Below are 26837 nucleotides of genomic sequence, written 5' to 3' on the forward strand. Positions count from 1 at the left end.
ACCCCGGAGTGTTTATTTTCTAAACCACCTTTTCTTGACATGACATATGTGAAGGCAGAGGAAGGCCAAGGGATGTGAAAAGGTCCAGAGATCATGAGGAAACAGTTAATCCCAGCCACAAACGACTGCTATGTTCAGAGTGTCCTGGCCAGCTGAGCAGCAGTTTCAAAACAAGAAAGTCACGTGTGTTACGGCAAGCTGGACTCACACCAACAGCTGTCCTGCTCCCGTTTTAAAAATCTGATTTCCTCATTATCTTCTCTTTCATTTCATTATATCACATCACATACCTATGTTCTTGGAAAGAAGGATTAAACTAAAGTGAAGCCTTAGACACAAACGGAACTAAAGGCATGAAAGCTGCAATACAGCCAGAGATAAAGGTTAAAGGAAGGGAGATAAAGACTCACCGGGTGCTCAGGTCGCTGTCCCCGCCTGCCATCTTCCCACCCTAGGCCCACCCTGGGCCTCAAAACCTGGCCTCTGAGCCCCTCAGTCAGCCCAGCTTGCCTGGAGTGTGGCTGCTCAGGCCCCAAGCAGGAAGTCGGCCGACAGACTGACTGAGAGAGGGCTCCGCCCAAATGGGGAAAAGAGAAGTGAAAGTATTTATTTAACCTCCTGCTGGGCTGCAGACGCTGTGTTTCTCCTCCTTTCTCACTCCAAGGGGTTCTCAGCTTTTCTGAAATGTGGCAGAGGGATGCAGGAGAGGCCTGACAGGCGGCAACGCCTGCAGGACCAGGGAAGGAGGGCCCAGGGGACGAGGAGGGCCAGCTCCCGGAGCCCACTAGTTTGTGCAATGGACAGCAAACAAATTTGCTTGAAACAAAAGTGTCCTTAGCTGCTCTGCCTTCTAAGAGGGAGCATAGTTTACATGGGAGTTGAGGGTGGGGTGGGGGAAATTCCATCTTTGCCCCTTCTCCTTGCTGAGATGGCTGGGGATGGGGGCTGGAGGGTGGGAGGGTTGGAGGGAAAGCCAGAAACTTCAAATCTTCTCTCAGGCCCATGGGAGAGCTTGGACTGGACTAAGGTAGGTCCTGACAATGCTCTGCATTATAATCTGGGGAGAGTGTTCTTAGCCTTCCTGGAAATCAGCCAGAGGTAAGAGAGAACTCTCCACGCCCCGGGACCAGAGGCTGGAGCCAGCGTGGTAAGAAAGGTGAATATTTTAGGTGCAAGGGGTTAAGGAATCTTGACTATGGAGCCGCCTTGCAACAGCCAGGTGTGAAGAGACCTCTGAGCTTCGGAGAAGTCCCTGGAATCTTGAGAGGACAAAGGTTTCTCAATGGAGGAGCAGGGAGGTTGGAACCCAGATGATCTGGACATGGAAGGGCAGGGTGACTCCAGCTGGGGGTTCTATCTGTGCCTGGATTTTCCATTTAGATTCTGGTTCCTCATTCCTCAAAGAACAAGAAGTGACCTAGAAGACCCACTCTACATCAGTATAAAGTCAGAGGTAAAGAAATAGAAGCAAAGGGTGTGTGAGAATGCGACCACAGGACACAACCAGGGACCAGAACTCCAGGCAAAGCCATGGGGCAGAGACAGGGAGGCAGCTGGGAGCCTGGGGGCGCTGGAATCCAGGGCCTGAGGTGAGCAGAGGGTGGAAGCCGGCGAGGATTCAGGGGCCAGAGGGGATGGTGCTTCAGAGCCATGTTTTCCAAATTGCATTCTGCTGAATCCAACTTCTTCCAGCTGTGAATAAGGATGCTTGTCCAGGTACATTTGAAAATCTGGGGGAGGGGGCTTTCTACCCTCACTCCACTTCTGCCCTTTTTTCCCCTACAAGTGAATGAGCCAGGCACCAGGACACTGGTGAGGACAGCTTTTCCGGTGGGCAAGGTCATTGCACTGCACACCTGTAGCGCTCTCTCTCTCTCTCTCTCTGTCTCTCTGTCTCACTGTCTCTCACTCTTCATACCCTCCATGACTCTCAAGCTTTATTGGACTGAAGGGCTGGTAAGCTGAGCCTCTGTTGGGCACAGCTGTCCTCTGATTCCAGTCTCCATGAGGCACACTGGCCCCAACACAGACCACACCAGTATGCTCTGGTGTGGTTCACACTCTCCCCTCTCGCTGCCTCTGGGCAGCAGGGAGGCCCAAGCCACTGAGTGGCACTGACATAAATGTGCCAGCTTTTTCTCTGGGTGTGCTTAGGGGCTGCTAAGAGCAGCACCTGGAATTCCAGACCAATGAGCCTCAGATTGGCAGGGAATTCCTTAAGGGTTGAAATTCATGGGCGGACATGCCCATGCTGGGGCACCTCTTGGCAGCAAGGAGGGAGACGTTCTTGTCAGATGAGGTTGGAGACAGATGAGCGTGCACTATGCTCTGCTGGTTTATAGAGAATCACAGGTAGGCCTCTGTGAAGAAAGCAGTTTCTCTGATCCAGAAAACATGTCAGGCACACCAAAGGGACAGTACCAAATTAACAAGTAGCGTGAACTTCTAAAAATCCTGCTGGATTGTTTAGAAGGAAATAATGGAACTCCTGGGGCATTTTCCATGGCTGCAAGGAACACAGGCAATAGGGAATGTTTTTGCTGTCACAGAAGCAGTCCCGGCTCCTGGAGCCTAGACAGCTCAAAAGTAGGAGAGGCAGGGATTGAGGAAGGACCACCAGGCACAGGATACAGCCAGATGATGGGATTCATAGACTTCACCAAGAGCAGCTTCAGTTCAGACTTCACTGGTGTGGTTGAGGCAGGAAAATAGGGTCTGGAGGCAGGGAATCTAAGGCCATTTCATGGCAGCTTCCTAGAACTAAATTGCAAGGAAAATCCTCACTTTCCATGCCTAAGTAACAAAAGGTCCAGAGGCCACTCCCTTCGCAAACCCCGCAAAATTGTTTTGCTTTCTGCCACCAATCACACTGGTTGTCCCTTTTCTGCAGGGCAGATAGGAAACTGAAAGTACCTATGAACTGGTTGATTTTTGCAACCAATCAGATGTTTGCATAGGAGTGTAACTTTGTGACTTTACTTCAGCCTCTGATTGGTTGCTGTCTGTGGGCCAAGTCTTCCTTTGCATAGAAGAGCAACTTTGTAACTTCACTTTAGCCTCTGATTGTTTTCTGCAACCAATCAGATGTTTGCATAGGATTGTGACCTTTGTAACATCACTTCAGCCTCTGGTTGGTTGCTTTCCACAACCAATCAGAGTGCTTGCAGGCCACGACTTCATTTACATGAGGTGAGCACAAAGTGGTCAATGGAAAATCTCCAGGTGGTATTTGGACCAGAGAATATTCTGTATTGGGGACCCTTGAGCACTGCTGGGGCCTGTTCCCATACTGTGGAGTGTACTTTTATTTTCAGTACATCCCTGCTTCTGTTCTATTGTTGCTTCATTCTTTTCTTGCTTTGCTGTGTGTTTGTCCAATTCTTCTTTCAAAACAGCAAGAACCTGGACAACTTGCAGTCAAGACCCACTACCAGGGTGTCAGTGGCGTAATGTGGTGGGGTGATTCTTCAACCTGGGACCCTCATGTGAGAACCAGAGGTCTATCCCTGAGATGAGTAGTTGGAATTCTGGACTAGAGAGTTTCAGGGCAGGAGGCAGCTGCAGCAACAGTGCTACTGGGGCATGAGAATGGAGAACCTGACCAGCCTCCCAGGAATGTAGAAGTGACAAGTGAACCAGGCAGCTCCATGTTGGATGCCTCCACAAGCATGGAACTAAGGCTGTGGGATCAGACCTGCTTTCAGAAAGGAGGAGGAATGTCTTCCCAGCTGTAGTCGGCCTGGGGTCTCCTTGTGAGCTTCAGGTGCCAATGAGGCAGGGCTGGAGACCACCAGAAGCAGAGGGAGTCAGGAGACTGGGGCTGGAGCCAGGAAAGGCTTGAATGAACAATGTAGCCTTTTACCAAGTCTCCATTCCTAATATTTCTGCAAACCTCCATGTGTCTATGACTTTTACCATGGTGAGCTGGAATGTCCCCCAGACTGTCCTAGATTTTAGGACTGCCAGGTGATGCGTGTGTGGTGATGAAAGGAGAGTACCCTGTGGCTCCTCCAGATGGTCTCCACCAGCACCTGCTGGGCAGCAGCTTCTGCTTCTTTGGGTTTGCAAATAGGTGCTTTTATGAAGAGGAGGGTTCCTGGCAGGTTTCTCAGTATTGCTGAACAGAATAAAGGAAGGTCAGGGTTGGAAAGTGCAGCTTCATGAAGATGTAGTGGTTATGAGACAGGAAGTACAGTTCTAGCAAAGGCCAATGCCCATCTGCCAACCATTGTCTGGAGGATATGTTCAGGGAAGGAGTGCAGTCTGCCTTTCCACAAGTGCTCCTCCTGGAAACGTGGATGGGAGGCAGCTGCCCAGAACACTGGGGGGCTTTCCCAGGGCACCTGTGCCTAGAAAAGGCTGAGAAGACCTTGTTTTGAGGATGAGGTGGGTCTTCTTAGACTGTCAGTCATAACAGAGCTGCTCTAGGGGAAATCCAAAATAAAGTCTAATGAGCTCCCCCCAGGGCCAAGCAAGTCTCTGGAGCTGGTAGGACAGCCCTGTGCATTTCTCCTAACTGGTGCACATGTTTCTCATGGGTACAAATGCTATGCTCAGGGAACAGGATGGCATCCTAAAGGGCCCCAGCCCACTAACACAGGAGGACTGCCTGGTCTGGTCAGGTCATGAAATGGCCCTGGGAACCAGGTTTTGCTGGATATCCTGTGTCTCACCTTGAGATGAGGCTGTCAGGGGCAAGTGGGCTGTAAAACTGCCAGATGGAACAGTTTTTTTGGGGGAGCAGATGGCCTCTAGGGTCTTCTGGTCCAGTGTCTTTCTGGACAACATACTGACACAGTTGTGCTGGTTTCCAAAACAATGATATTAAAGTGGAAAACTCATTCATCTCATCTGCTACTGATCTGTCTTCTTGGTGTAAAAGGGAACAAAGTGTAAGTTCCCTGATGTAGATCCATTTCTGCAGCTACAAGCCAGTTGAGAATGGCCAGTGGACTCAGTCTAGTGGGTGACACCCTCCTTTCCAGAGAGAATTGGAGACCCCTGTACACTACGCATACATACCATCTATGGCCTATGGCACCCTCCTCCATGAATAATTCTTGAGGGTGTTCAGCCCATTGAATGTGGAGCCATGGAAGTGAGGGGACATTTATCTCAGAGGGTGCATTTTTCCCAGAGCTTGGATTCCAGGCTCAGCTGTGATGACAATAATGGTATTCTTGAGCTATGCTTGTAAGAATCCAGAATTGGAAATTGGGTCTTTGCCTACGGTGGGGGGGGGGGCATGAGGAAGTGGGGTCTAGATTTACCATTTATCATTCAAACAGTGGTACAATGCAGTAACCCAGGAATTATTTCTTGTATTTCCTAAATAAGCACAAAAGAAGAAGCACCAGCCAGCTCCTGTAAAACACTCCGGGCCACACATACTGACACAGATTTTACAAAAACGTCTGAGAGCAGATATGTCTACTGGCATGCAGAATACACCAACCATGGATACATCTATTCTCTGAGTCCCAGAGGAGTGGTCACAGACACTAAAGAGAGCCAGAAGTGGTGGCTACATCATTATATGGTCAAGAACCAAGGTCCTGAGCTCTCAAGGCTGAGGTCCTGCATCCTCCTCCCCACCCAGACTCAGCCATGAACCCTCTGGAGGATGAGGTGAGCAGGGGATAGAAAGTAGTTTTACCTACCTTCCCAGAAGCTCTGGTGAGGCAGTTAAAGATGTAATCAAGTATCTCAGCAGAGGATTCACCCCTTCCCTGAACCCGCCACTTCCTAGTTTCCAGCTTAATATTCCTGGGGCCACACTACATGACCCTGGAGTGTGCTGTCCTTGTATGAACCAGTGTAGACTCTTTTAGTCTCACACACCATGGAGTTCAGGGGAAAATGTGAATGAAGATTTTTCAGGAGAGAAATATCTCGGTGTTGATGTCATGTAGGAAGGGGTGGTTTCGTGTCAAACAAAAAATTCCAGCCCAGAGGATCTGAACAGAAGTTATAGCAGAAGGTGGGAAGACACCTGGTTAATTACATTGATCTGCAGTGCTGGGTATCCAGTCTGTGTCTAGAGTGACTGCATTGGCCACTAATTGCCAACTCTAGCATGGATCAGAACAGAAAGAGTTTTGTTCTGGCAAGTGATTTCTGTGTTTAGATTCAAGCTACATTCTCGTTCTTTTCTGCAATGGGCAAAGCTCCGTCCCTTCTAATTTCACTTTGTTCCAGGGATCAGTCAGAGATTTGGGAAGGTTCATACACAGAATTTGAGTTCCTTCCTATGACTTTCTCTCTTCTGGAATTTTCCCGTCATTCCCCAGAAAGCCTGTCTGCTCCGGGTTTTTCCCCATGGCCCAGCCAACCAGAAAGAAGGTAGGCTTTCTATCAGTTTTGGTTGCCCCACACAAAACTGTGGCTGCTCCCGGGGGCCAGGCAATGAAAAACAGGAAGTGCCTCTCCGAGTTTGATTTGCCTTGCAGAGGCCTCAGGCAGTTGTTTTTTGACTACTGTCCAGAGTTTCTAGCTGTCATCTGCAAGAGGGCTGGATGGTTAGGATACCAGAATATCAGAAGCAGAAATCCCTGCTCCTCACTCCTAGGTAATAACCTAGCCCTACCCCCTCCCACACCCAGACCTGGTCCTGGAGGTACCAGAAGTTCCACAGAGACTCACCTGGGCCCTCTGCCCACTCAAGAGAAGAGACACCACTATACATAGCATCAAACAGGAAGACCACCTTTGTTACGAGATACACAACTTGGGACTATGCATACTCGGTACTTTTGTGGTCACAGGAGTGGACTTATTTCAGTAAACAAAATAGCAAAGCACATAATACGCCTGGAGAATAGACATAGATATTCTAGAATTTCAGTTGGAGTTAATAATTACAAACCATCTACATAGATGAGACATATAAACTTTTGCAGAGGAGTTTAAGTGTATTTTTTGCCTTTGTTAGAGGAGGAGATTGAGTGACAGTATTGAATCCAGTACTTGATTCAGGAACTTACTGAAGCAGTCACCTCTCTCCAAGGGATTCAGGTCCTGGACTTCCCTCTGTCTCCTTCCTGCTCTGACTTCCTGAGCATCTAACTAGGAAATAAATGGCACCCTACTGGGTATATGTGAGAGTTTGGTGTCATAGGAAACACAGTCGTGACAACTTTAGTTTCTGGGCTCTGATTCCAGAGCTTTGTGAAGCCTCCCAGGGCCATCTCTCCTCCTCCCTGGTGGAAGGCGCTTCTCCCCAGCTCAAGACTGTGTGCTGACACCCAGGACTCACTATGGTAGATTCCAGCTGAGAGGTCATTACTGAGAGCCTATGATTTCCCAGCTCAGGACAATGAGAGCACCAGGTCCTGGCAGCTTCCAGGGACATGGCATACCCGCCAGGGTAGGAACCCAGTGGGCTCCTGCATCTCTCTGAATCCAAGTGTGCTGGATTGACACCATGACAGGTATAGCCCCCATCCTTGTTCTTTGTTGTCCGGTGGTGTAAGGTAGACACCCCTTCCCTCTAGAACTGTGACCAAATCAGCCTTTGCCTCTGCAGCACAGGGCAATGGGGAAACAGTTACCTGCTCCTGTGGACCCAAGGAACTCAGCAGCCCCCAGCACTGTGGCATCTCTAACTGGCCTGGAATTGCCTCTATTCCTCCATTAGGCAGCAGTGGTCCAGGCTGTGAGTGTCCCAGGTGGGTTTTATTAGTCAGCTGTGATTCCCTTGGCTGTCCAGCCTCCTCCTGGTGTAGGAGCCCTCCCTTCTGGGTGCAGGAGTGAGGGGTTGTTAATCACAATGCAGGCCCTTGAGCAGGCCAGGCCAGCCAGACACTGTTTGGGGGGAGTTGAGCTTTTGAGTGAAGTATTGTGAGGAGTTAAAAAAAAATTTGGTAAAATCTTAACATCCTTGGGGAGATGGCTGCGTCATTCCTGGTGCTTGATTTCCTGGAAATGCTCTGATTCCTGCCCTTTTCCAGGGCTGTTTGCCAACAAGGTACCCTCACCTTTTGGCCCTTTCTGTGAGGCACCGTGTCTTTCATCATCGAAATAACTTTTGTCTAGCCTAGATAAATTGGGTCTCTCTTTTTTTTAAATTTATTTTTTAACAGCTTTATTGAGATACAGTTAACACACCATATGATTTACCCATTTTAATTGTACAATTCAAAGTTATATAGTATGTTCACAAGGCTGTTTAACCATCACCACAATCAATTTTAGAATATTTTGGTCACCCTAAAAAGAAACCACATACCCATTTCCCCTCAACTTTCCAGCCTTAGGCAACCACCAATCAATCAACTTTCTGTCTCTATGGATTTGCCAATGCTAAACATTTCATATAAATGGAATAGTCAATTATGTGGTCTTTTGTGATTAGATTCTTTCATATTGGATTATTTTCTTTTTTCCTAAATCTAATTTAATTTAATTTTAAGTTCTGGGATACATGTGCAGGATGTGCTGGTTACACTGGTAAATATGTGCCCATGCTAGTTTGCTGCACCTATCAACCCATCACCAAGGTATTAAGCCCTGCCTGCATTAGCTATTTATCCTGATGCTCTCCCTCTTCTGCCCCCAACAACAGTCCCCAGTGTGTTGTTCCCCTCCCTGTGTCCATATATTCTCATTGTTCAGCGCCCACTTATAAGTGAGAACATGTGGTGTTTGGTTTTCTATTCCTACATTAGTTTGCTGAGGATAATGGCTTTTCCATCTATGCCCCTGCAAAGCACATGATCTAATTTCTTTCTGTGGCTGTATAGCACTCCATGGCATATGTACCACATCTTCTTTATCCAGTCTATCACTGATGGGCATTTGGGTTGATTGCATGCTTTTGCTATTGCGAATAGTGCTGCAGTGAACATACACATGCATGTATATTTATAATAGAATGATTTCTATTCTTTTGGGTATATATTGGGTCTCTCTTGATGGCAAAGAGCCTGAACTGATACAAGGGTGTTTGTGTTAGTCTTTTAAGTTTGCTTGTTTATTACATATGTATCGCATGGAGGGCCAGACAGACACTTTCTAAGTGCATAATAAACATTAACTCACAATAATGTTATCCTCACAATAACCAGTGAGCTATTTACTGCTCGTGTCTCCATTTTACAGATAAAACAGTACAGGGGAAGGATGAGTAGCTTGCCCAAAGACACACTGCCAGCAAGTGGAGAGGTGCAGGAGCTGGGCTTCTACTTACATGAGCTAACTTCAGAGGCTGTGCTCTTAAATGCTAGCCTGTGCTGCCTCTCAGTACAAATTAGTATGCTTACCAGACCAAAAATAACTAAAGAGCCAACTGTCATTCAGTTTTGAGAAGGTAGGGCATGGATGATGTAGAGCTGTATTTACTAATGTGACGTTGTTGATTAACACATCTTATTTATTAAGATGGTATACCCACTGCCTCCCCACTCCCCGCCTCCCAAACACACAACCACATTACAAAGCCTAGAATCACTTGCATCAGAATGTCAACCATGGTGATTCTCGTAACCTGGGGAGGCCCACCAAGCTCTGGGTTCCTTAGTGGTAGGAGGTATGAGCTGCAATAGCTTGGAGCTTTGGAGGGGATGCTCTGACATGCTCCAGACCATTGAACCCCTGAAAGCTTACCTATAAGGCACATCTCTGAATCTGTAAAGTTTCTCTCCCATCACTTGCAGTGTTTGTGACTTAATAAGCCATTCAGAATAGTCAGCATTTTTCACTTATCAGGCCCATGAATATACTGTCATCAATACAGTGGACCAATGTAATGTATTGCAGTGTCCAGAAAGGCTATATTGTAACACAGAGCAGGATTCACCTTGCCCTGGAGCAAGACCGTAAAGATATATACTGCTGTCCAATCCTTGAGAATGTAAATTGCTTCCTTTTTTTTTGAGACAGAGACTCACACTGTCTCCTGGGCTGGAATGCAATGGCATAATCTCGGCTCACTGCCACCTCTGTCTCCCGGGTTCAAGCAATTCTCCTGCCTCATCCTCCCAAGTAGCTGGGATTACAGGTGCCCACTACTGTGCTGGGCCAAGAATGTGAATTGCTTCTCAACCTACATCCTGCTATATCCTTCAAAATAGCATTTCCATATTAATAGTTGCATATCACTTGCTAAGGCTGTGCTAACCTAATATAATAAAGATACCACGTTTGGCACAGCAACTGTAATTGGGGCTACTCCTTGGTTAAGTTTCTAGTAGTTACTTAGTGGCATGAACCACGTAGCTTTCCCAGAGGGCAGACTGCTGAATTAAAATGGAGGTGTAACTGGGATAATGACCCCCGCCCCCTTCAAGTCTTTGTAGGTGTCATTAATCTCTATCATAGCCCAAGAATGTGATACTACTTTTAACTTACCTTCTTTCACCATGAAACATCAGTTTGAGAGCCTTTTGCTTGGCCTTCCCTAAGACAGTCATTGTTATTTCATAGCTTAGGAAGCCAGGTTAAAGAACCAGGTCAGTCAACTGCTATGTATTATGATGTATGCATGAATGTATATCCTGATTATACATTCAGGCATGGGGGAAATGATTGCTGGGTGGCTCTGTGAATCCAGAGGGCCCATTGTGAGATGGACATTACCTGACCTCCACCTACTCTACTCTAACACGGGCTACAATAGTGCTTTGAGTCCTCAGGGATTAGCATCAACTGTGACATTGTACTCAACATCCCTTGAAAGATCTGTGTATTTTCTTCTCCCCAGCATGTGAGTTACTTGGCCATAGAGCCCTCCTTTGAAAACTTGAGGAAATCAGTGCTGTGCACACTTACAAGATTCTTCCTTATGAGAAATTATCCTCATTTCCATCAGTGGGTTCTGGATTTCATGGAGAACTGGCTGAGGTTTGGAAACTGGGCAAGTGGTCTAGACTTCAGCATTCTGCTTATCTATTTTAATCTCTTTTGATTATAGATCTAAAGCAATATCTATCTTGCCTGTAGGAACAGCATATCCTACTAGCTATCTTCATGGACACCTACAGGCCAGGCCTCCCAGGTATCACTCTAATGTTGATGGCCCTTAGGGAAATCACTTTAACTTGCCCTCACAGTTAAATTCTGCCACTTGGCCTCTGTTATTGTGGAATTCTATCATTTTGCTCACTACCGGGGGACCCAGTTCTGTAAAACATCCCTAGCACTGCTCCAGCCTGCAGGGGACAGCTCCCACTGGGCTTCTCAAGGATGTGGTGCCCCCTCAGCAGTGCATTCCTTCTTACCTTAGTTAGTGTCTGTGCCCTCTGGAGCAACTCAGTCCCCCGAGGGATGGATCCTCCAGCTGTAGAGTGCAGAGCCATTCTAGCACACTAATGTCCCTATCCTTCAGACCCCCTTTTCCAGACTCTGCCACAGTAGTTCTGGTATCTCTGCTTCCAGATGATTTACTGTGTACCATGGCTTATACTAAGTCTCTAAGCGCCATCCAGGAGCATATCAGAATCATCACCTTTGGCCCTTGCTAGGGTAGCTAAACTCTGTGCTAGAGAAGCATGCCCCTTTATCAATAATTCTCACTTATCTGGTTTCATATTTTCTCTTCCTGGACCAGGATCCACTCCCAAACACAATCTCCTCGCTCCTGCTGATGCACACTGGCCAGTCCTACAGCTGCTTCGGAGGATACACGTGCTCTTCACTTTGCAGCCCAGCCCAGGACTGTCCACTTGCATTGTCCTGAGCAGTATCAACATAGTCTTCATTCTAGAAACATCGGGAGTTGGGTGGAGGTGGTAGCTCTCTCTTCCAACAAGGGGTAGAAAGACTTGTCTGCAAACCCAGTGGGTTCAGGGGGCATCTGGAGTTCAAAGTTCTCAGGTACATCTACCTAGATAGCCCAATACTGAGTTTTAAGGCCTTGACTTTGGCATAAGAGACCATCCTGAGCTTAGAATTCAGTCCCTGAGCCCCAAATTCAGTCTTCTATAAAGTTCTGTGATTCATAAAATCAGGGCCTGTATCAGACCTTCCTTGCTGTCTGCCCTCCAGCTGCAGGCATTGGGGTCTCTTCTCTTTAGGGTGGTGATGAATAGATGTAAGCCTGTCATTTACTCTTTTCAAGACATTAATGGAACTTAGCAACAGCCACAAAAACCCATACTTATGATAGTTACTTTTCTTCACTTCTTAAATGCCAATTGTACTAGCTATTTTACCTCTTCACCTATAGCTCATCCATTAACTACAGGTGAAAGTGTGGGTAACTCCTCAGTGATAGCACCCCTGGGACTGTCCATATTCCACCCAGCACCATTAGGCTAGACAGTGATCCAACTCCAGAGTCCTGTCCTCAGAGCTTGCTTCCTAGGCCTTACCTTAGGTTGCTTTCCCCAGAAGCAGATTCTGGGATGAAGTCCCTTAACCAGGAGATTTATGGTGAGCGTTGACTCAGAAGGGAGTAGGGGAAGCAGCATTGTGTGGCCAAAAGCTAAGCCCGGATGTGGCCACAGCTGGAGACGAGCTCCAGCCTGATTCCTGGGAGCACAGAGTAGCCGCAGACCACATCGTTGGTCTTGCTTTGAGGCAAGGCAGTCGGCCTCAGGCAACGGGGTGTCACCTCCAGGTGAAGCTGGTTCCATTAGACCCAGGGTAATATTCCGGGGACTGCTGGCATTTAGCAGCCACCACTCAGCAGTTGTGGATGAAAAGACCTGGCCAGAAGAGGAGATGGTGCCAGGATACCAACAGCTTTGCAGGGGAGTGAAAAATGGCTTCCCTCTACTTTGCCAGGTTCGTTGGCTGAGCTATGAATGAATTAAATTGCCATAAGTAGATTAACAGGAGGATAAAAATTTTAATAATATATGTTTGCACAGGAGTCCCATGAAATACAAGACTCCAAGAAGAGTCAGATGATTGACATACATACACCATCTTGAGCTATTGAAAAGAATGGGGCCTGGGGCTTCTGCAGGGAGGTGGCCAGACAAGTGGGAGGGGGAAGGAAAGACGTGTGTCCTGATAAAGCTTGGCTGGTTTTTCACATAAAAGGTCTTGCGAGTAATAAATGTCTGGAGCAGCCCTCAGGAGAAGAGGTGAGAGTCTGTCTGCGCTGGTGTCACCTCCCACCTCCTTCCCTGTGGCCCCAGTTACTCTTCCCTGGCTGATGAGATTGTTGGTGATGGGATTCATGACGATCAAATTTCTTCTGGAGGATTCATCTTTGGGCAGATGAGGGAGGCTCAGTGAAAAGCCCCTCCCTGCATGTGCTGTGCCCGAGTGCCCTCAGTTTGAAGTAAGTGGCAAACTAGTGGCATATTTTGGGGTACCATTTCCTGAAGGCCTTCAGCGTCCACTAAACTAGTCAATGGTTCCAATTTGTTTCCTGAATAGCAAACACTTCCTTCAAATTCTTCTCAAATTCAGCCTCCAGTCGAAGTCCCATTTGGCCAAAATCCTTATACTAGAAAAAAAAATTAAATAAAGACAAAAACAATCTTCCTCATGATTAGTGTCATTAGACACCTTTCAACTGAAATGATCAGGACTCTTGTCTTTAAAAAATAAAGTACTGTAAGTTGACAATTTATAATGGTATATATTTTGGAGTACAAAGTAATGTGATTTATGACTGCTATGTGGAATAATCAAATCAAACTAATTAACATATCCATCACCTCAAATAGTTATCATTTTTTTGTGGTGAGAACATTTGAAACTTACTCTCTTAACAATGTTGAAATGTGAAATACACTATATTCTTAAGTATAGGACTCTTGTCTTAAACACGCTGTTACATTAACCAGGTTAAACTTGAAAACTCACGCAGCTAAGAGTAACTTCTGTTTTTCACCAGAGTGATTCTTTCTTATTAACAGGGCGGAAAAGTGAAGTCATTTGCATAGTTGGGATTATTACTTATTTGGCTTCGGTTGCTTATTTCAGTGGGTTAGAAAAGTAATCTATGCTCTTTCACCAATTCAGATAGTGGAAGGGTATAATGTGAGATCACTGATCTGTTCCTTTCTCCATCACTTCTACACCTTGCTGGCAATCCCTGTTAATCATACGGTCTAGTCACATAAAAAGGAATCTGGAGTTTGGGATTCCTGAGGTTGGGGGCAGATAAGAAGCACAATAGCACTATAAGATGAAATTCCTCTCTTTGTATGCTGCAGCAGACACGACTCAATTGCTCTCTCTGAGCTCCTGTCACCTCTGGGGCAGGTGGGAGATGAGCTCTCAGGAACCTGGAGTTCTGGTTGCAGGGACACCTTTTGACTCACTGTTACTTTACTATGATGAGCTAAGTCCTGAACTGAAAACCATCACTCACTTTCAGAACCCTTACTTGTGCAAGCTTATTATAGGATGAGGGAAATTAAAATTTTCCAGGCACCAGAAAATGAGGGGAAGAATGGAAAGAAAGCAAATGGAAGCAGGAAGAGCCACCTACTTTGTATGATGCCCTGTGGTTCTGGAAGATGAGGCGCATGTCTCGTACAAACCCCTCCACTCGGGAGTAACTGTGCTCATTCAGTCTCTTCTTGATTTTATCCAACCACATGGGCTCCTTCAGGCCTTGACACGCCTCTCTAATCTGGTGACAAAAATACCAGTGGGAAAGCTACCAGCACAGTTCAATCTCTACCTTCTGTGGCTTCCCATAAAATCCAGCAGAAATACAACAAGGTGAAGGTAACTAACGACAGCTTGTTCTCTTGCTCCATGGGATTAAGATCACAAATCTCACAAGCACCCATTTCAGGCAATGTCATGGCAGCCTGTAATCATGGGTTGCTGTTGTTACTTACATAATAATAATATGGAATCTTGGCAAAAAAGGAGCTCTCAGAACAGCAATAGACTTTCAAGAGGAGGAATTCACATTTCTGCAAAAGAAAGAGGCCATAAATGAAAAGCAGCATGGAGAGAGTGAGCCCACGTGCATGTGCAGACAGAGCACATGACTCACATCCTTCTTCCACAAGTTTCTCTAACGTGTGTGGCTCTTGGAAACAGATGTGTCATGGCTGAGTTATTTTTTCTGCAGACACGTTGTGGTCTATCAGTGCAATTGAAGTGTGGCTCGGAAGAGCAGGCTCCTTTTGGTGCATTCCCCTGACCCTGCGCTTGTTCGTGCTTCTCACGTGTGAGGGGAAAGGAGAAGGCTTGGGCTTTGTATCCGACTCACCAACTGTTCCTCAGGACACATCTGCCTCTCCAGGACCTCAGATTCCTGACAGCACTGTTGACTTCCTGAAGACTCCTTCATCCTGCAGAAGATGCAACTCCACGGGGTCCTGAGAGATTGGACTTAGGTGAGCAGAGGGCAGGGACTCTGGAAATGCCCTGTGGCTGCCACTGTCCTCCTTCAGGAATGGCTGATGGGCTCAGCTATGGGGGGCAGGAGAACACCTCCCAGAGTATCTAAGAACTGCACGTGGGGTCTCCAGCCATTGGCCTTTCCCTCGCATCACTGGTAGCAGCAGGCGGGAAGCCTGAGGAAGGTAGTGTCACTGTGAGTGTGGCTCTCCTTTTCCTGTCTGAGCTGCTGGAAGCACAAGGAGCCCTCCTGCCAGTCCTGAGTATCAGAAACTGGGCTTTCAGCTCCGGGGATCTTGGGCCTCCATCAACCCAATAAGACCATGCCACTTGTCTTGTATGAATAAGCACAAAATATAAACAACTGATGTTTCTTGCCCCAAGTCCCCTTGGACAGGAGACCTTGCTGCAAAACTTGAAGGAAAGGACAATACCAGTATATAGGCAAAGGGTCCCCAACACTGGCCTCAGCCTATCAGAGGAGGTGTCCCTGAGAGCACAGAGAACATTAACCTCCTGCTGCCAGCATCTCTCACTGCTCTCTGGATCACACTGCTGGGTTTCAGTACCCAAGGAACCTGCTCCTTCTCCAGCTAAACACAAGCAGGCACTCTACTGGGGAGAGCACATGGCAGGTGGAAGGGTCCCTTAAAGGACGAAAGAGAGGCACCTGCATGTCACTCACTTCTCAGTTTCCACAGGCGGGATGTGGCAGTCCTTATGGAAGACTCTTGAACAAGTGTCACAACAGAACAGCTCCCCTCCATCCCGGCAAAGCTCACACTCATCCAAGTTTCTCATCTAGAAGGTTAAAACAGTGTCCATGTCACAGGGATCCGCAAGATTCAGGAAGGCCACCCCTCTGGCCACCTAGAACACTCTACCTTTGCGTGAACCTGCGTGGACAGGCATTTGCTTTTTATTGGGATATATAAAGGCACTGCCTTTGCGTGAACCTGCGTGGACAGGCATTTGCTTCTCACTGGGTGTAAAGGAAAAGCATGGCCTGGAGATTTCAGAACAGATCCTAGTCTGCAGTGAAGTTCAGGAGGAAGGGGTATGTGTCAGAATAAAATGTTTCCTTATAAAACCAGAGACTATAACACAGAAAGACTAGTAACAGAGCAAGAGGATGATTTTATTGGAATCTGAATAACTGTATTATGCTGCAGATAAAATCAGGTTTTGAAGTAAAGTGTTAAATCCATTTGACTATACTACAAATCAGCTCATGAAAGGGAGACCTAGAGAATTACATATGATAGAATAAGCTTCTGAGATACCGTTACTTTCCGCATTCTTGGCCATAAGTTCCCCATGAGTTGAAGAGATGGCCTAGTTAGGGGTTCCTGGACTGTAGGTTCTGTGCCTGGAGGGCTGTGCGCCTACCTCTGAGGGGGAAGGATCATGGGTGCAGATGACTAGGGGGGCCCTGGGGAGCACAGAGCTCTCTGGCTCTGGTGTAGATCCCCTATGACTTAGCTAATTTGGATTGTAAGGTGTGAAGGTGTCATCTCTAATGACCAAGCCACCATACAGTGTTGAAGATGGAGGTCCTACCCTCATTTCCTGGGCCCATAAAAAAGCTGGTGCTATGTTCTTTTTTTTTTTAATTTTAAAGAGAATTTTGCTTTTATTTTATGATATAATATGTATACATGGTAAACATTTAAAGAAAATGAACAATATAAACAATGAAAAGGAAGACTCGCATGCTTGGGGCTTCCAAATCTCTTTCCTTTTCACCAGAGGGAGACAGTAGTATGTTTCTTAGGAATCCTTCCAGTAATAGTTTATGCATGGATAAGAATATATATATATATAAAATTTTCATAAAAGACAAAATCAAATGTTAACATACCTTCTCCTTTTTTAACTTAATATTTTGGAGTCTGTTCCATATTACCATGTAGATATGCCTTACTGCTGTTAAGCTGCATTATTTTCTACCACCTAGATTTCCTTGAGTTTAATGAAAAAAATAATTTTTAGATTATATGTAATAGATCAATTCTAAAAATACATTTCATGAAATGTATTTTTAGAATTGATCTATTATACTTGTACATGTTTTGGAGATACAGGTGATATTTTGATACATGTATACAATGTGTAATGATCAAATCAGCATAGTTAGGATATCCATCACTTTAAGCATTTACCTTTCCTTTGTGTTAAAACATTACAATTATTATCTTTTAGCAATTTTGAAACACACAATAAATTATTAACTATAATTTTCCTACTTATTTCTAAGACTAGAACTTATTTCTCCTACCTAACCATATTTTTGTACCCATTAACCACCCTCTATTCTTCCCCACCCCCACCCTTTCCAGCCTCTGGTATCCACCATTCTATTCACTACTTCCATGAGATTTACTTGTTAAGCTCCCAAACATGAGTAAGAACATGTAATATATGTCTTTCTGTGCTTGATTTATTTCACTTCACATATTAACCTCCAGTTCCTTCCATGTTTCTGCAAATGACAGGATTTTATTCCTTTTTTGTGGCTGAATATTAGTCCACTGTGTGTGTGTATATATATATCACATTGGAGATTTTATATATATATATGTATATATATAGTATATATATGTAAATACATACTATATACAGTGTGTGAATGAATATATATATTATATATATTTTTTATTTATATAGATGGATATTTTATATAGATATTTTGGCTTGCTGGGCTCTGTGAGGGTGGGATTCACTGAGTTAGACCGTTCAGCTCCCTTTGGCCCCCCTTCCAGTGGAGTGAATGGTTCTGTCTTGCTGGCGTTCCAGGCACCACTGGAGTATGAAAAACAAACAAACAAACTCCTGCAGCTAGCTTGGTGTATGCCCAAATGGCCGCCCAGTTTTGTGCTTGAAACCCCGGGCCTTGGTTGCATAGGCACTCTAGGGACCCTCCTTGTCTGTGGGATGTGAAGACTATGAGCAAAGCATAGTATCTGGGCTGAGGTGCACTGTTCCTTATGGCATAGTCCCTTGCAGCTTCCCTTGGCTAGGGGAGGGAGCTCCCTGATGCCTTGCACTTCCCAGGTGAGGCAATGCCCCACCCTGCTTCGGCTCACCCTCCATGGACTGTACCCACCGTCTAATAAGTCCCAATGAGATGAACCGGGTACCTCAGTTGGAAATGCAGAAATCACTCGCCTTCTGCATTGATCTCGCTGGGAGCTACAGATCGGAGCTGTTTGTATTTGGCCATATTGCCAGGTCCGCCTTGGTGCTTTGTTCTGTAAAAATAACGGCAAATCAACTAATTCTACATTTCTCACCAGTCTCAATATGTGAGACCTTTAGCCAGATTTAATTTCATTTGGAGAAGTTAAAATACGATAGTATTTGTGTCCACATGTTGTGGAGCAAATCCCAGTCATTAAAAACCAACAGAATTTATAGAGCAAATATAGAGACCAATACACGTATGCTGTATTGTAGACAAATACATGCGTATTCACGACAAAGAACCAGTCTGTGTCTGAGCCCTTTGTCATTTAAGGGAAAGGTGCTATGAGGACAATTACAGTTCAATATTATGTGCAGCCTGGACATCTGGTGACACTGGGAGGGCCCAGAACGGCCTAATCCACAAGTTCTCCCCCAGCTCTGCTGCGGCAGGTAAGGCTTCCTACTAACACTTCTGATCAAGAGGACCACTTGCAAGTTCTGCTTATTTTTGAATAGTTGATTTCATTTCCCTTCCAACCATGGAATTCTTCGAACAAGCCAATCACCTTCTCCTTCTGGAAGCAGGGGACAGCCCACCCTCCAGAGCCACTGGCTGTTCCCTCTGTTCCTGAGCGCAGCCCCGATGTGGTCCTCTGTGGAGTGCCTACAGGCTCTTTCTGCTGCTGCTTCTACTTTTCTATTTTAACCGGCTCTCTAAATTCATTTCACCTCTAGGTTAGTGAAATCCTTCTCTTGTGATCTGGATTTTCAGGTTCTTCAGTGAGGTTGTGTGTTCAGAGATGGACTTTCTCCTTCTCACACTTTGAGAACTCACAGTTTTTCGGCTCTCTCACAGAGTTTGCAGTGGCAAGTCACTTCTCTGAAAGGGTCTGTGAATTCCTTGTTTTGCTGAGATGTTCCCGTAGTGATTCTTGTAGCAAAAGTTCACGATGTGAGTCTCAACATGCTGTTCTGTCCATCTGAGTTGGAGATGGAAATTAGTCCTGCCTCCTATCTGCCATTTTTTTTCTCCAAACCCATATCTGCTTATGAAGAGATTTGATCTCCCCGGTTCTTTGCTTGTTGGCTTGGCTGTACATTAGACTCATCGCAGGGAAAAAAAAATTCTAATGTCCTGAACCCAACACCAGAGATTCTGAATAATGGGTCAGGGTGGAGGCACAGGCACTGGTGTTCTTCTTTAGGTAACAGAATGGGTGGTTCTATGTAACAGAATCATCTGGGGATCTTAAAAAAAAATCCTAATGTTCAAGTCATACAGAGCACAGACTGATTAATTTAGAATTTTCCTAGAAGTGGGGTCCAGTCAGCCACATTTTTAAAAGCTCTTCAGGTGATTCTAGGGTGCAGGACAATTTGAGATTCAACCTGAGCAAAGTCTGGTTATGGAGACATGGGAATATTATAAGTCAATATTATCACTGGCCTTGGAAAATGTATTAACAGGGGTGACCATGCCTTTGCTGGAACCATTTTCCTCTTCTCCCCACGCACATCTGGCTCTGGGCTGTGAGACCTAAACCTCCATGTCTAGCCCATACAAAATCAGCCACACAAACAATGACCTCTAGGGCTGTTTTAACTGTTCATGAGTCCCTGAACTGGCTGGGCATCAAATCAGTGTGGGTAAGACCTAAATCTTGTTGGAGGATTGCTTTCGAGGCAAGGTGTATATAAAACTATTTGCTTATCCCTCCTCTGTTAAGTATCACGTGTCAGTGTTATTGCATGATATTCTGTGTGAGTGCTGCCCCCTACAGTTGTCCAAGAAGGTGACCCTGCCTAAAATAGACATTTCACTGCAATGAAAATGAGCAACCCAGAATTTCGTTTAGAGACGAGACTCATGCATGATTTCAGCAGAACCCAAAGCAGGCAGCCATATAGCAAATAGAGAATAGATGGGGCCCATGGGATCAGAAGGTTTGCATAGTACTGAGCACCAGATAAGCAGCTGAGTAAAAATGCCTCATGATTTGCTAGGTCATGATGGTTTCAGTCCTAACCAGCTCAGCACCCTAAAGGCTTCCCTGAGCCATTCCTTTACAGGACTAATGACAGGCTCCACACCTTGAACATAATAGCTTGGCCTGGCCTGTTCCTTCTGTCCGATGCTTAAGACCATCTTTAGCTCTACCTGTAACTTGGAGTGCATTTTTGGGATTTTCCCTTTCATACACTTCACTTACTTGAAAATGTGAGGATAACTTGCTGTTATCCTCTCACATTTGACCTTTCCCCCTAATCACCAGGCCAGCCCTTCCCATTGCCACTTCAAGCTCTGTCTCTAGAGACCTCAGGGGTTCTATACTCACTTTCCAGGGGAAATAAGGACTTTGGAAGGCTTCCACTGAAGCAGATGGAAAGGGTTCTTTCACAATGAGACATCTAAGGCCTAGGCACATCTACCTGTCTTGGGGGATGCATCTGGTATTCTTTGCTCATCACACACAGCAACATACTCCAACTGAGACTGAACATGCTTCAGGGAACAGCAGTCATGACACAGAACATATGCCTGGAGAAAGGAGTGGGACATCCTGGGGGTCATAGTTCAGAATTTGTACTTACACAAGGGTCAATTGAGGTGTTATTGTGAGACTTCAGTATTCTCTGCTAAAAAAAAACCCAGAAAGATTGATTTACAATATTGAATGCATTGTTTCTGTCTATCACTTATTTAAATAGTCATCTTTGAAGGGATTCAGGAACCAGCTGTAAGCAGGCTGGGGTGGCTTCAGTGCCTTAAGTTCCTAAGTAAGCAAACTGAAACCTGATGTAAACAGTAAAATGAAACTAGAGATTTGCCAACTAGAATCCGCCATCTAACCTCTAATTAGTATCCTTCCATGATAACCCATTAAATATAGTTTCTCTGTCTTACTCCTGTGTTGGTCTCACTGTCTGGACTGCTGCAGAAGAGCTCTCTGAACTTCTCTTTGTTCTGAGTGCTGCCCAATTCATGACTTGCTCTTTGCTCCAACAAATACTATTAAATTTATTTCATCTAAAGTTTTATTTTTTTAAATAGTCTTCCCTTTACCTCACACCTGATTTCATGGACCTACATATCTACTGAGAGAACGAAAAGTGCCGAAGTATTACCGTTCAACCCAACACAAGTCCCATTCCCTGCAGGGAGTCTGGACTAGTTTGCAAAGGCCAAGTCAGAGAAACTCTACTTGTCCTCTTACTCCAAGGGGCCCTCAGTCATATCTCCTAAACTTGGCCTTTGTGTCATCCCACCCAGAGAAGCTGCAATAATGATCAGGCTGAGGACTCATCCCCCACAGCCTCCAGGGACCTAGGGCCCAGAGTCCTGGAGGCCATGGAAGTGTCCCAGAGAAGAAGAACACTGCTTTCTCCAGCTCCCCTAGGGACACAGCCCTGGTGATAAAATGCCTCCAAGTTCCTCTGTGCTGCAGTTCTTCTTCCCGAAAGCCTACCCCTCTCCCTTCTATACAAATCACTAAAAGATGTCAGGTTGACTGAATTTTCAGAGGTAACCCACTAGATTTATTTAGATTGCTTTTGGGTATCCACTGCATGTCTTGGCATCCTTCCCTTCTGGAATACAGGCAGCCACAGCTTTTGTCTCTAGCCCAGGGCACAGAGGCCAGAAACAAGCGTGATCCAAAGACAAGCACCTGAGAGGTAACCTTGTCACTCACTGCTTCTCTGATTAGCCTAGAATCTCCCACCCCCACCCATTTGTAATTCATCTATGTTTACAATATGAAACAATCATTTATTTATTTATTTATTTATTTATTTTTGCAAGGGTTCACTCTGTCACCCAGGCTGGAGTGTTATGATGAAATCATAGATCCCTACAGCCTCAACCTCCCAGGCTCAAGTGATCCTCCCACCTGAGCCTCCTGAGTAGATCGGACTATAGGTGTAACCACAATGCTTAGGTTTTGTTTTTTTTTTTTTTTTTTGGTAGAGGTATCAACCTCACATTGTTGTCCAGGTTGGTCTCAAATTTCTGAGCTCAAATCAGCCTCTCAAAATGCTGGCATTATAGGCTCAAGTCATCACGCCTGGCCTGAGATGATTTTTGAGGTCGATCTTCTGTAATGGCCATTGGAATTCAGTATGTGCTTGGTAAGTATATGTTGAATGGGTGAATAAATGAATATTGTTTCAGGAGTTTGAGACCAGCCTGCCCAATATTGTGAAACCCCATCTCTATTAAAAATACAAAAACTTAGCGAGGCATGGTGATGGGCACCTGTAATCCCAGCTACTCGGGAGGCTGAGGCAGGACAATCTCTTGAACCCGGGAGGCAGAGATTGCAGTGAGCCAAGATGGTGCCATTGCACTCCAACCTGAATGACAAGAGCAAAACTCCATCTCAAAAAAAAAAAAAAAAAAGAAAAAAATTACTAGAGTCTCTTAAGCAAACATTAGCACACAATTATTCTGGGTGAGTATATCCGATTCTTTTACAACACCTCAGCTGCCAACAAAAGGTTTATGTGGCCCTTGTCATGAGCCTGAGCAGAGATGCTATCATGTGGCACTTATAGTGACACTGAAGTTTCCAGAAGCCAAGTGGCTCTACAAGCAAGAGAAGCTCTGAGAGGCACAGAGGATCCATGGAGTTTGTAATGGATCCTGGATCTGCCACTTAAGCGACCTCCTGTTCTCTCCACGAGAAGACACAAAATATAGAGTCAACTGCAGCTTGTTGCTGCTAAATGTTGTATCCCAGAATAAGAGGAGAGTCAGTTAGTTGGCAATTGCCCGTTCATTTGGGTCATCTAGTCTGAGTTACTCTTGGCACCCAGGGAAAAGTAGAGATGCTGGTATTTAGTGTACTTACCGAATAGATGACGCAATAGTTTCCCTTCAGGAAACCCAGTGGATGAAATGTCTCAGTGGCTGAGAGTTCAAATCAGCCAGAAAATCAGATAATATAATGCCTGGATCCCAGGTTCCCGGTGGAATGAGGCCCAATGGCGAGCTGTGTGTGACCTGTTTTAGAAGTCTGTGAATGTCTTGGATGGATATTTCTACCTAAAGTGTATAAGGATGACCCTTTTCCCCTCCCCATCCCCTCAGGTTCTCATTCATACTCAGTCTTGGAAAAACTATCACCTTGTCTTGAATCGGCACTGCACTTATCTATTTGTTGCTTTCTTTAAGAGAAGGAAAAATCACTTTCACAGATTAAAAGGCAGGTCTCTACAGTCCCTCTGGTAGAGCCAAAGAGGTGGCATCAACATAAAAGATTTTCCTGGTCAGCCCCTCCTACAAAATACATCTACCTTTGGAGATCTTCCTCCCCAATGGCACCATCCTGACAAAGGGAAATAGTATCCTGTTGAGAAAGAATTCTGTATGTCTGTGTGTACATTTTTTTTGGAAGGCGAAAGAGGATGTGAAACATCAGAAAAGATTCTTTTTGTTGCCTATTTCACAATATGATATATGGTTTCATGTATGTCTCAAGTGACTGTGAGCAAACATTTGCCCTATCAGATTTCATTAAAGTTAGAAAATAGTAACATAAGTAAAAAAAAAAAAAATCTGTTTTTGAGTTAGAGATGATACTCTCACCTTATTATAAACTATTTTTATGTATTCCATGACCATGTTTGATTTTCCAACTTTGACGCTCTTAAAACATTTGCATCTATGCTAAAACACATACAGGAGGTCTGTTTTGATGGCTTCTCAGCATCTCCATCTGATATGGTTTAATATCCAAAGAGGACCTAGCTTTAGATAGACGAAGTATTCAAAGTAGTAAGTCTGAGGCACATATCAAAAAAAATATTAAATGTAGATAATGGAGAAGGTGAAAGCTTAATTATAATTATGCAATTGGAGCTTCATAAAATAAGATGTCATACATGTTAAATCAGTCGTGACAAGAAGCTGTAGAAAATTATGTAATAATCACCTTTTTGTTTCTGTAATAAATTCTTGGAGGATTAGGTAGAGATCCTTCCTGAAAGATAGAAAAAACAAACAAACAAACAAGGTATATGGTCAGCCTGTGTTTTTGCTTTGTGAATCTGGCATTTCCAACCTCCTTCCAAATGTTTCTACCTGAATGTTCCACTGCCAGCTCCAACCCAAGGTGTCTGAATGAATCAGTAATCATCTCCCTCTCTTCACCTGTGCTTCTAGACTTCAATCAACAGAAGCCAGAAAATCATCTTCAGGACCATTTTCCCTTTTCTTGAGCTTCTTTCCTAAGTCCTAAGAGGTTTTCCCTTACAATCTCATACCATTTATCACCTCTTTTCCAGTCCCACCAGTGCCACTCCAGCTGGAGTCCCTACACCAGAGCTATCCAAGCAGCACACACTTACTGTATGCTACTGGATGTCAGTCACTCCGATCAATCTTGGGTACCTGAAGATAGATAAACCTAAAGGGATCTAGAGGCAAAAAGCACTTACAGAAGGATAAATACAAACAGTGAAAAAAAGGCATTAGTAGGGTGCATAGGAACTCTGGGAAGGGATGACCCATGGCTAGGTCAGTGAATATTTAGGGAAGAGGGTAACATTTAAGCTGAGCATTCTAGACTGAGTTTGTTAGCAGGGGAGACAGTAAAGGCATTTCAAAGCCCCATTGCTGTCTAAAATATTGTTCTAAGTGTCATTTCCAATCTCAGAAGATTTCATTGATTCCTTGTTATCTCAATTACAGATTTGAATTATTTAGCCTGGCATTAAAGCGCTCCACAAACAGCCCCAATTGCTGAATCGTGCCTTATTGCACACAACCCACCTACCTAAATCCACAGAGCTATTAATACTTTTACTATGGTTCTTATTTAAATTCTATTCTGTTTTTCAGGTCATTCTTTCTCTGAAGCGTCTTGCACTGCTTGACTATCAACACTCTTCTTTTTCTCAGTGCATAAAATTGTCCGCATGCACCCTAGTCAGAATGATCTTTCCCTCCCCCAAGTTTCTGCATCTATCCTGACTGAGCCCTGGTATAACATCAATGGGTTGCACTGGAGTGTGGTTATGGTTATGGGGCCCCTCTCACCTGAATGAGAGGATAAACTCACTGGCATCAAACCTTTAACTATAACTCAACAATTATTTGCTGGATACATAGTGACCTTATTTAAATTAGGGTGCAACAAAGCAAGGCACAGGTCTAGCATCTTGTCACTGGAATACCTCAATCAGCTGTCGTAGGGGCCACCCGCCACAGCGCACACTCAGCTTCCAGTTCTTTGATCTTGTGTGGCCTCCTTTGATTTCAAATTCCCTGGTGGTGAACCAATTTCCATCCTCAGTCTGTATGCACTTCACCAAGATTCCTGTAAGACCAGAGTAAGTTGATCCTGAGCCCTCTTTGTTCCCAGTGCTCAGACTGTGGCCGCTCACCACACTGAATCTAGAACCACACAATTTGTGATCAAGATCAATAGCGGGAGGGTCTGGCCTTCCCTCTCAGATTTCAGAGGCCCCAAATCCAGCCTGAAAGTCCCTTCTAAGGACATTTGCTGGTGGGGGTGCACATTTCTTCCTTTCATCCATGAAGAAAGTGATCGTTATCAAGAGTAACCTTTTAAAAGTGTTTCAGAAGCACTTACAGAAGGAAAAGCAAGTGATTCTGAGAGACGAGAGGATTCCAATTTGCTGTTGAATTCTGGGGTAGAGACCAGGCCTGAGTCTGCAGATGGCTCTGGGGGCAACGAGGAGGCAGAATCCTCACTTAGGGGTACAGTCTCAGATAGGTGCCCTGTGGCTCAGAAGGCCACACCAGCAACACGTGCACCTTCTATCACAACATTTTTCATTCAGTTTTATGGGATTATTGAACAGAGATTTTCTCATCTCTGCAACCATAGGTAGCTGATATTTAAAAATAATTATAAAATGTTATCTAATAGAAAATTTAAGTTATATATAAAAGATAGTCACATGCTCAACACTATCAGCCATTAGGGAAATGCAAAGCAAAACCACAATGGGATACCACGTCACACCCACTAGGATGACCATAATAAAAAAGATAGACAATAACAAGTGTTGGTGAGTGTGTAGAGAAACAGGAGCCTTCATACATTTCTGGTGGGAATATAGAACAGTGCAGCCACTGTGGAAAGCACTTTGGTGTTTCCTCAGTAAGTTAAAAATAGAATTACTATTTGACTCAGCAATTCCTCTCTTGAATATACACTCCAAAGAATTGAACTATGTTCACACCAAATTTGTTACATGAATGTTCAAAATAGCATCATTTATAGCAGCCAAAGAATGAACATAATCCAAGCTGATGAATGGATAAACAAAATGGGGTATATCTATACAATGAAATATATTATTTATCAATAAAAGAAATGAAGTACCAATACATTCATTATGAATAAACTTTGAAAGCACCATAC

General features: G+C 44.8%; 2 protein-coding genes and 1 long non-coding RNA gene across 17 annotated transcripts in view; 1 reads left to right on the forward strand and 2 right to left on the reverse strand.

The window, feature by feature from the left end:
- SP100 (SP100 nuclear antigen) overlaps positions 1-553 on the reverse strand; it is a 125582-nt gene extending 125029 nt beyond the window's left edge. For 7 of the 10 annotated variants that reach the window (XM_064372901.1, XM_064372905.1, XM_064372900.1 and 4 more), the window contains exon 1: positions 411-552. In XM_064372901.1, the coding sequence (XP_064228971.1) occupies positions 411-442 (32 nt within the window). In that variant the 5' untranslated portion in view covers positions 443-552. Of the gene's footprint in view, positions 1-410 lie in introns of all 10 variants that reach the window. The other 3 variants (XM_021676875.2, XM_064372906.1, XM_064372904.1) reach the window with 2 other exon arrangements.
- Positions 554-5863: 5310 nt separating this feature from the next.
- LOC135273634 (uncharacterized) lies at positions 5864-13367 on the forward strand. Its single transcript, XR_010341387.1, has 2 exons — positions 5864-6342; positions 11546-13367. It is a non-coding gene; the product is annotated as an uncharacterized LOC135273634 (long non-coding RNA).
- SP140L (SP140 nuclear body protein like) overlaps positions 12764-26837 on the reverse strand; it is a 60454-nt gene continuing 46380 nt past the window's right edge. For 3 of the 6 annotated variants that reach the window (XM_012434054.3, XM_064372908.1, XM_064372910.1), the window contains exons 11-19: positions 25621-25763; positions 24378-24425; positions 21037-21081; positions 18399-18509; positions 15944-16059; positions 15128-15236; positions 14748-14825; positions 14390-14533; positions 12764-13396 (exon numbers count right to left, since the gene is read on the reverse strand). In XM_012434054.3, the coding sequence (XP_012289477.2) occupies positions 13298-13396; positions 14390-14533; positions 14748-14825; positions 15128-15236; positions 15944-16059; positions 18399-18509; positions 21037-21081; positions 24378-24425; positions 25621-25763 (893 nt within the window). In that variant the 3' untranslated portion in view covers positions 12764-13297. The remainder of the gene's footprint in view (positions 13397-14389; positions 14534-14747; positions 14826-15127; positions 15237-15943; positions 16060-18398; positions 18510-21036; positions 21082-24377; positions 24426-25620; positions 25764-26837) is intronic. The other 3 variants (XM_012434057.3, XM_012434056.3, XM_064372909.1) reach the window with 3 other exon arrangements.

Source organism: Aotus nancymaae, unplaced genomic scaffold (genome assembly GCF_030222135.1).
Source record: "Aotus nancymaae isolate 86718 unplaced genomic scaffold, 86718_ANA_hifiasm-v0.15.2.pri h1tg000008l, whole genome shotgun sequence".
In the NCBI taxonomy this organism is placed as follows: Eukaryota; Metazoa; Chordata; class Mammalia; order Primates; family Aotidae; genus Aotus; species Aotus nancymaae.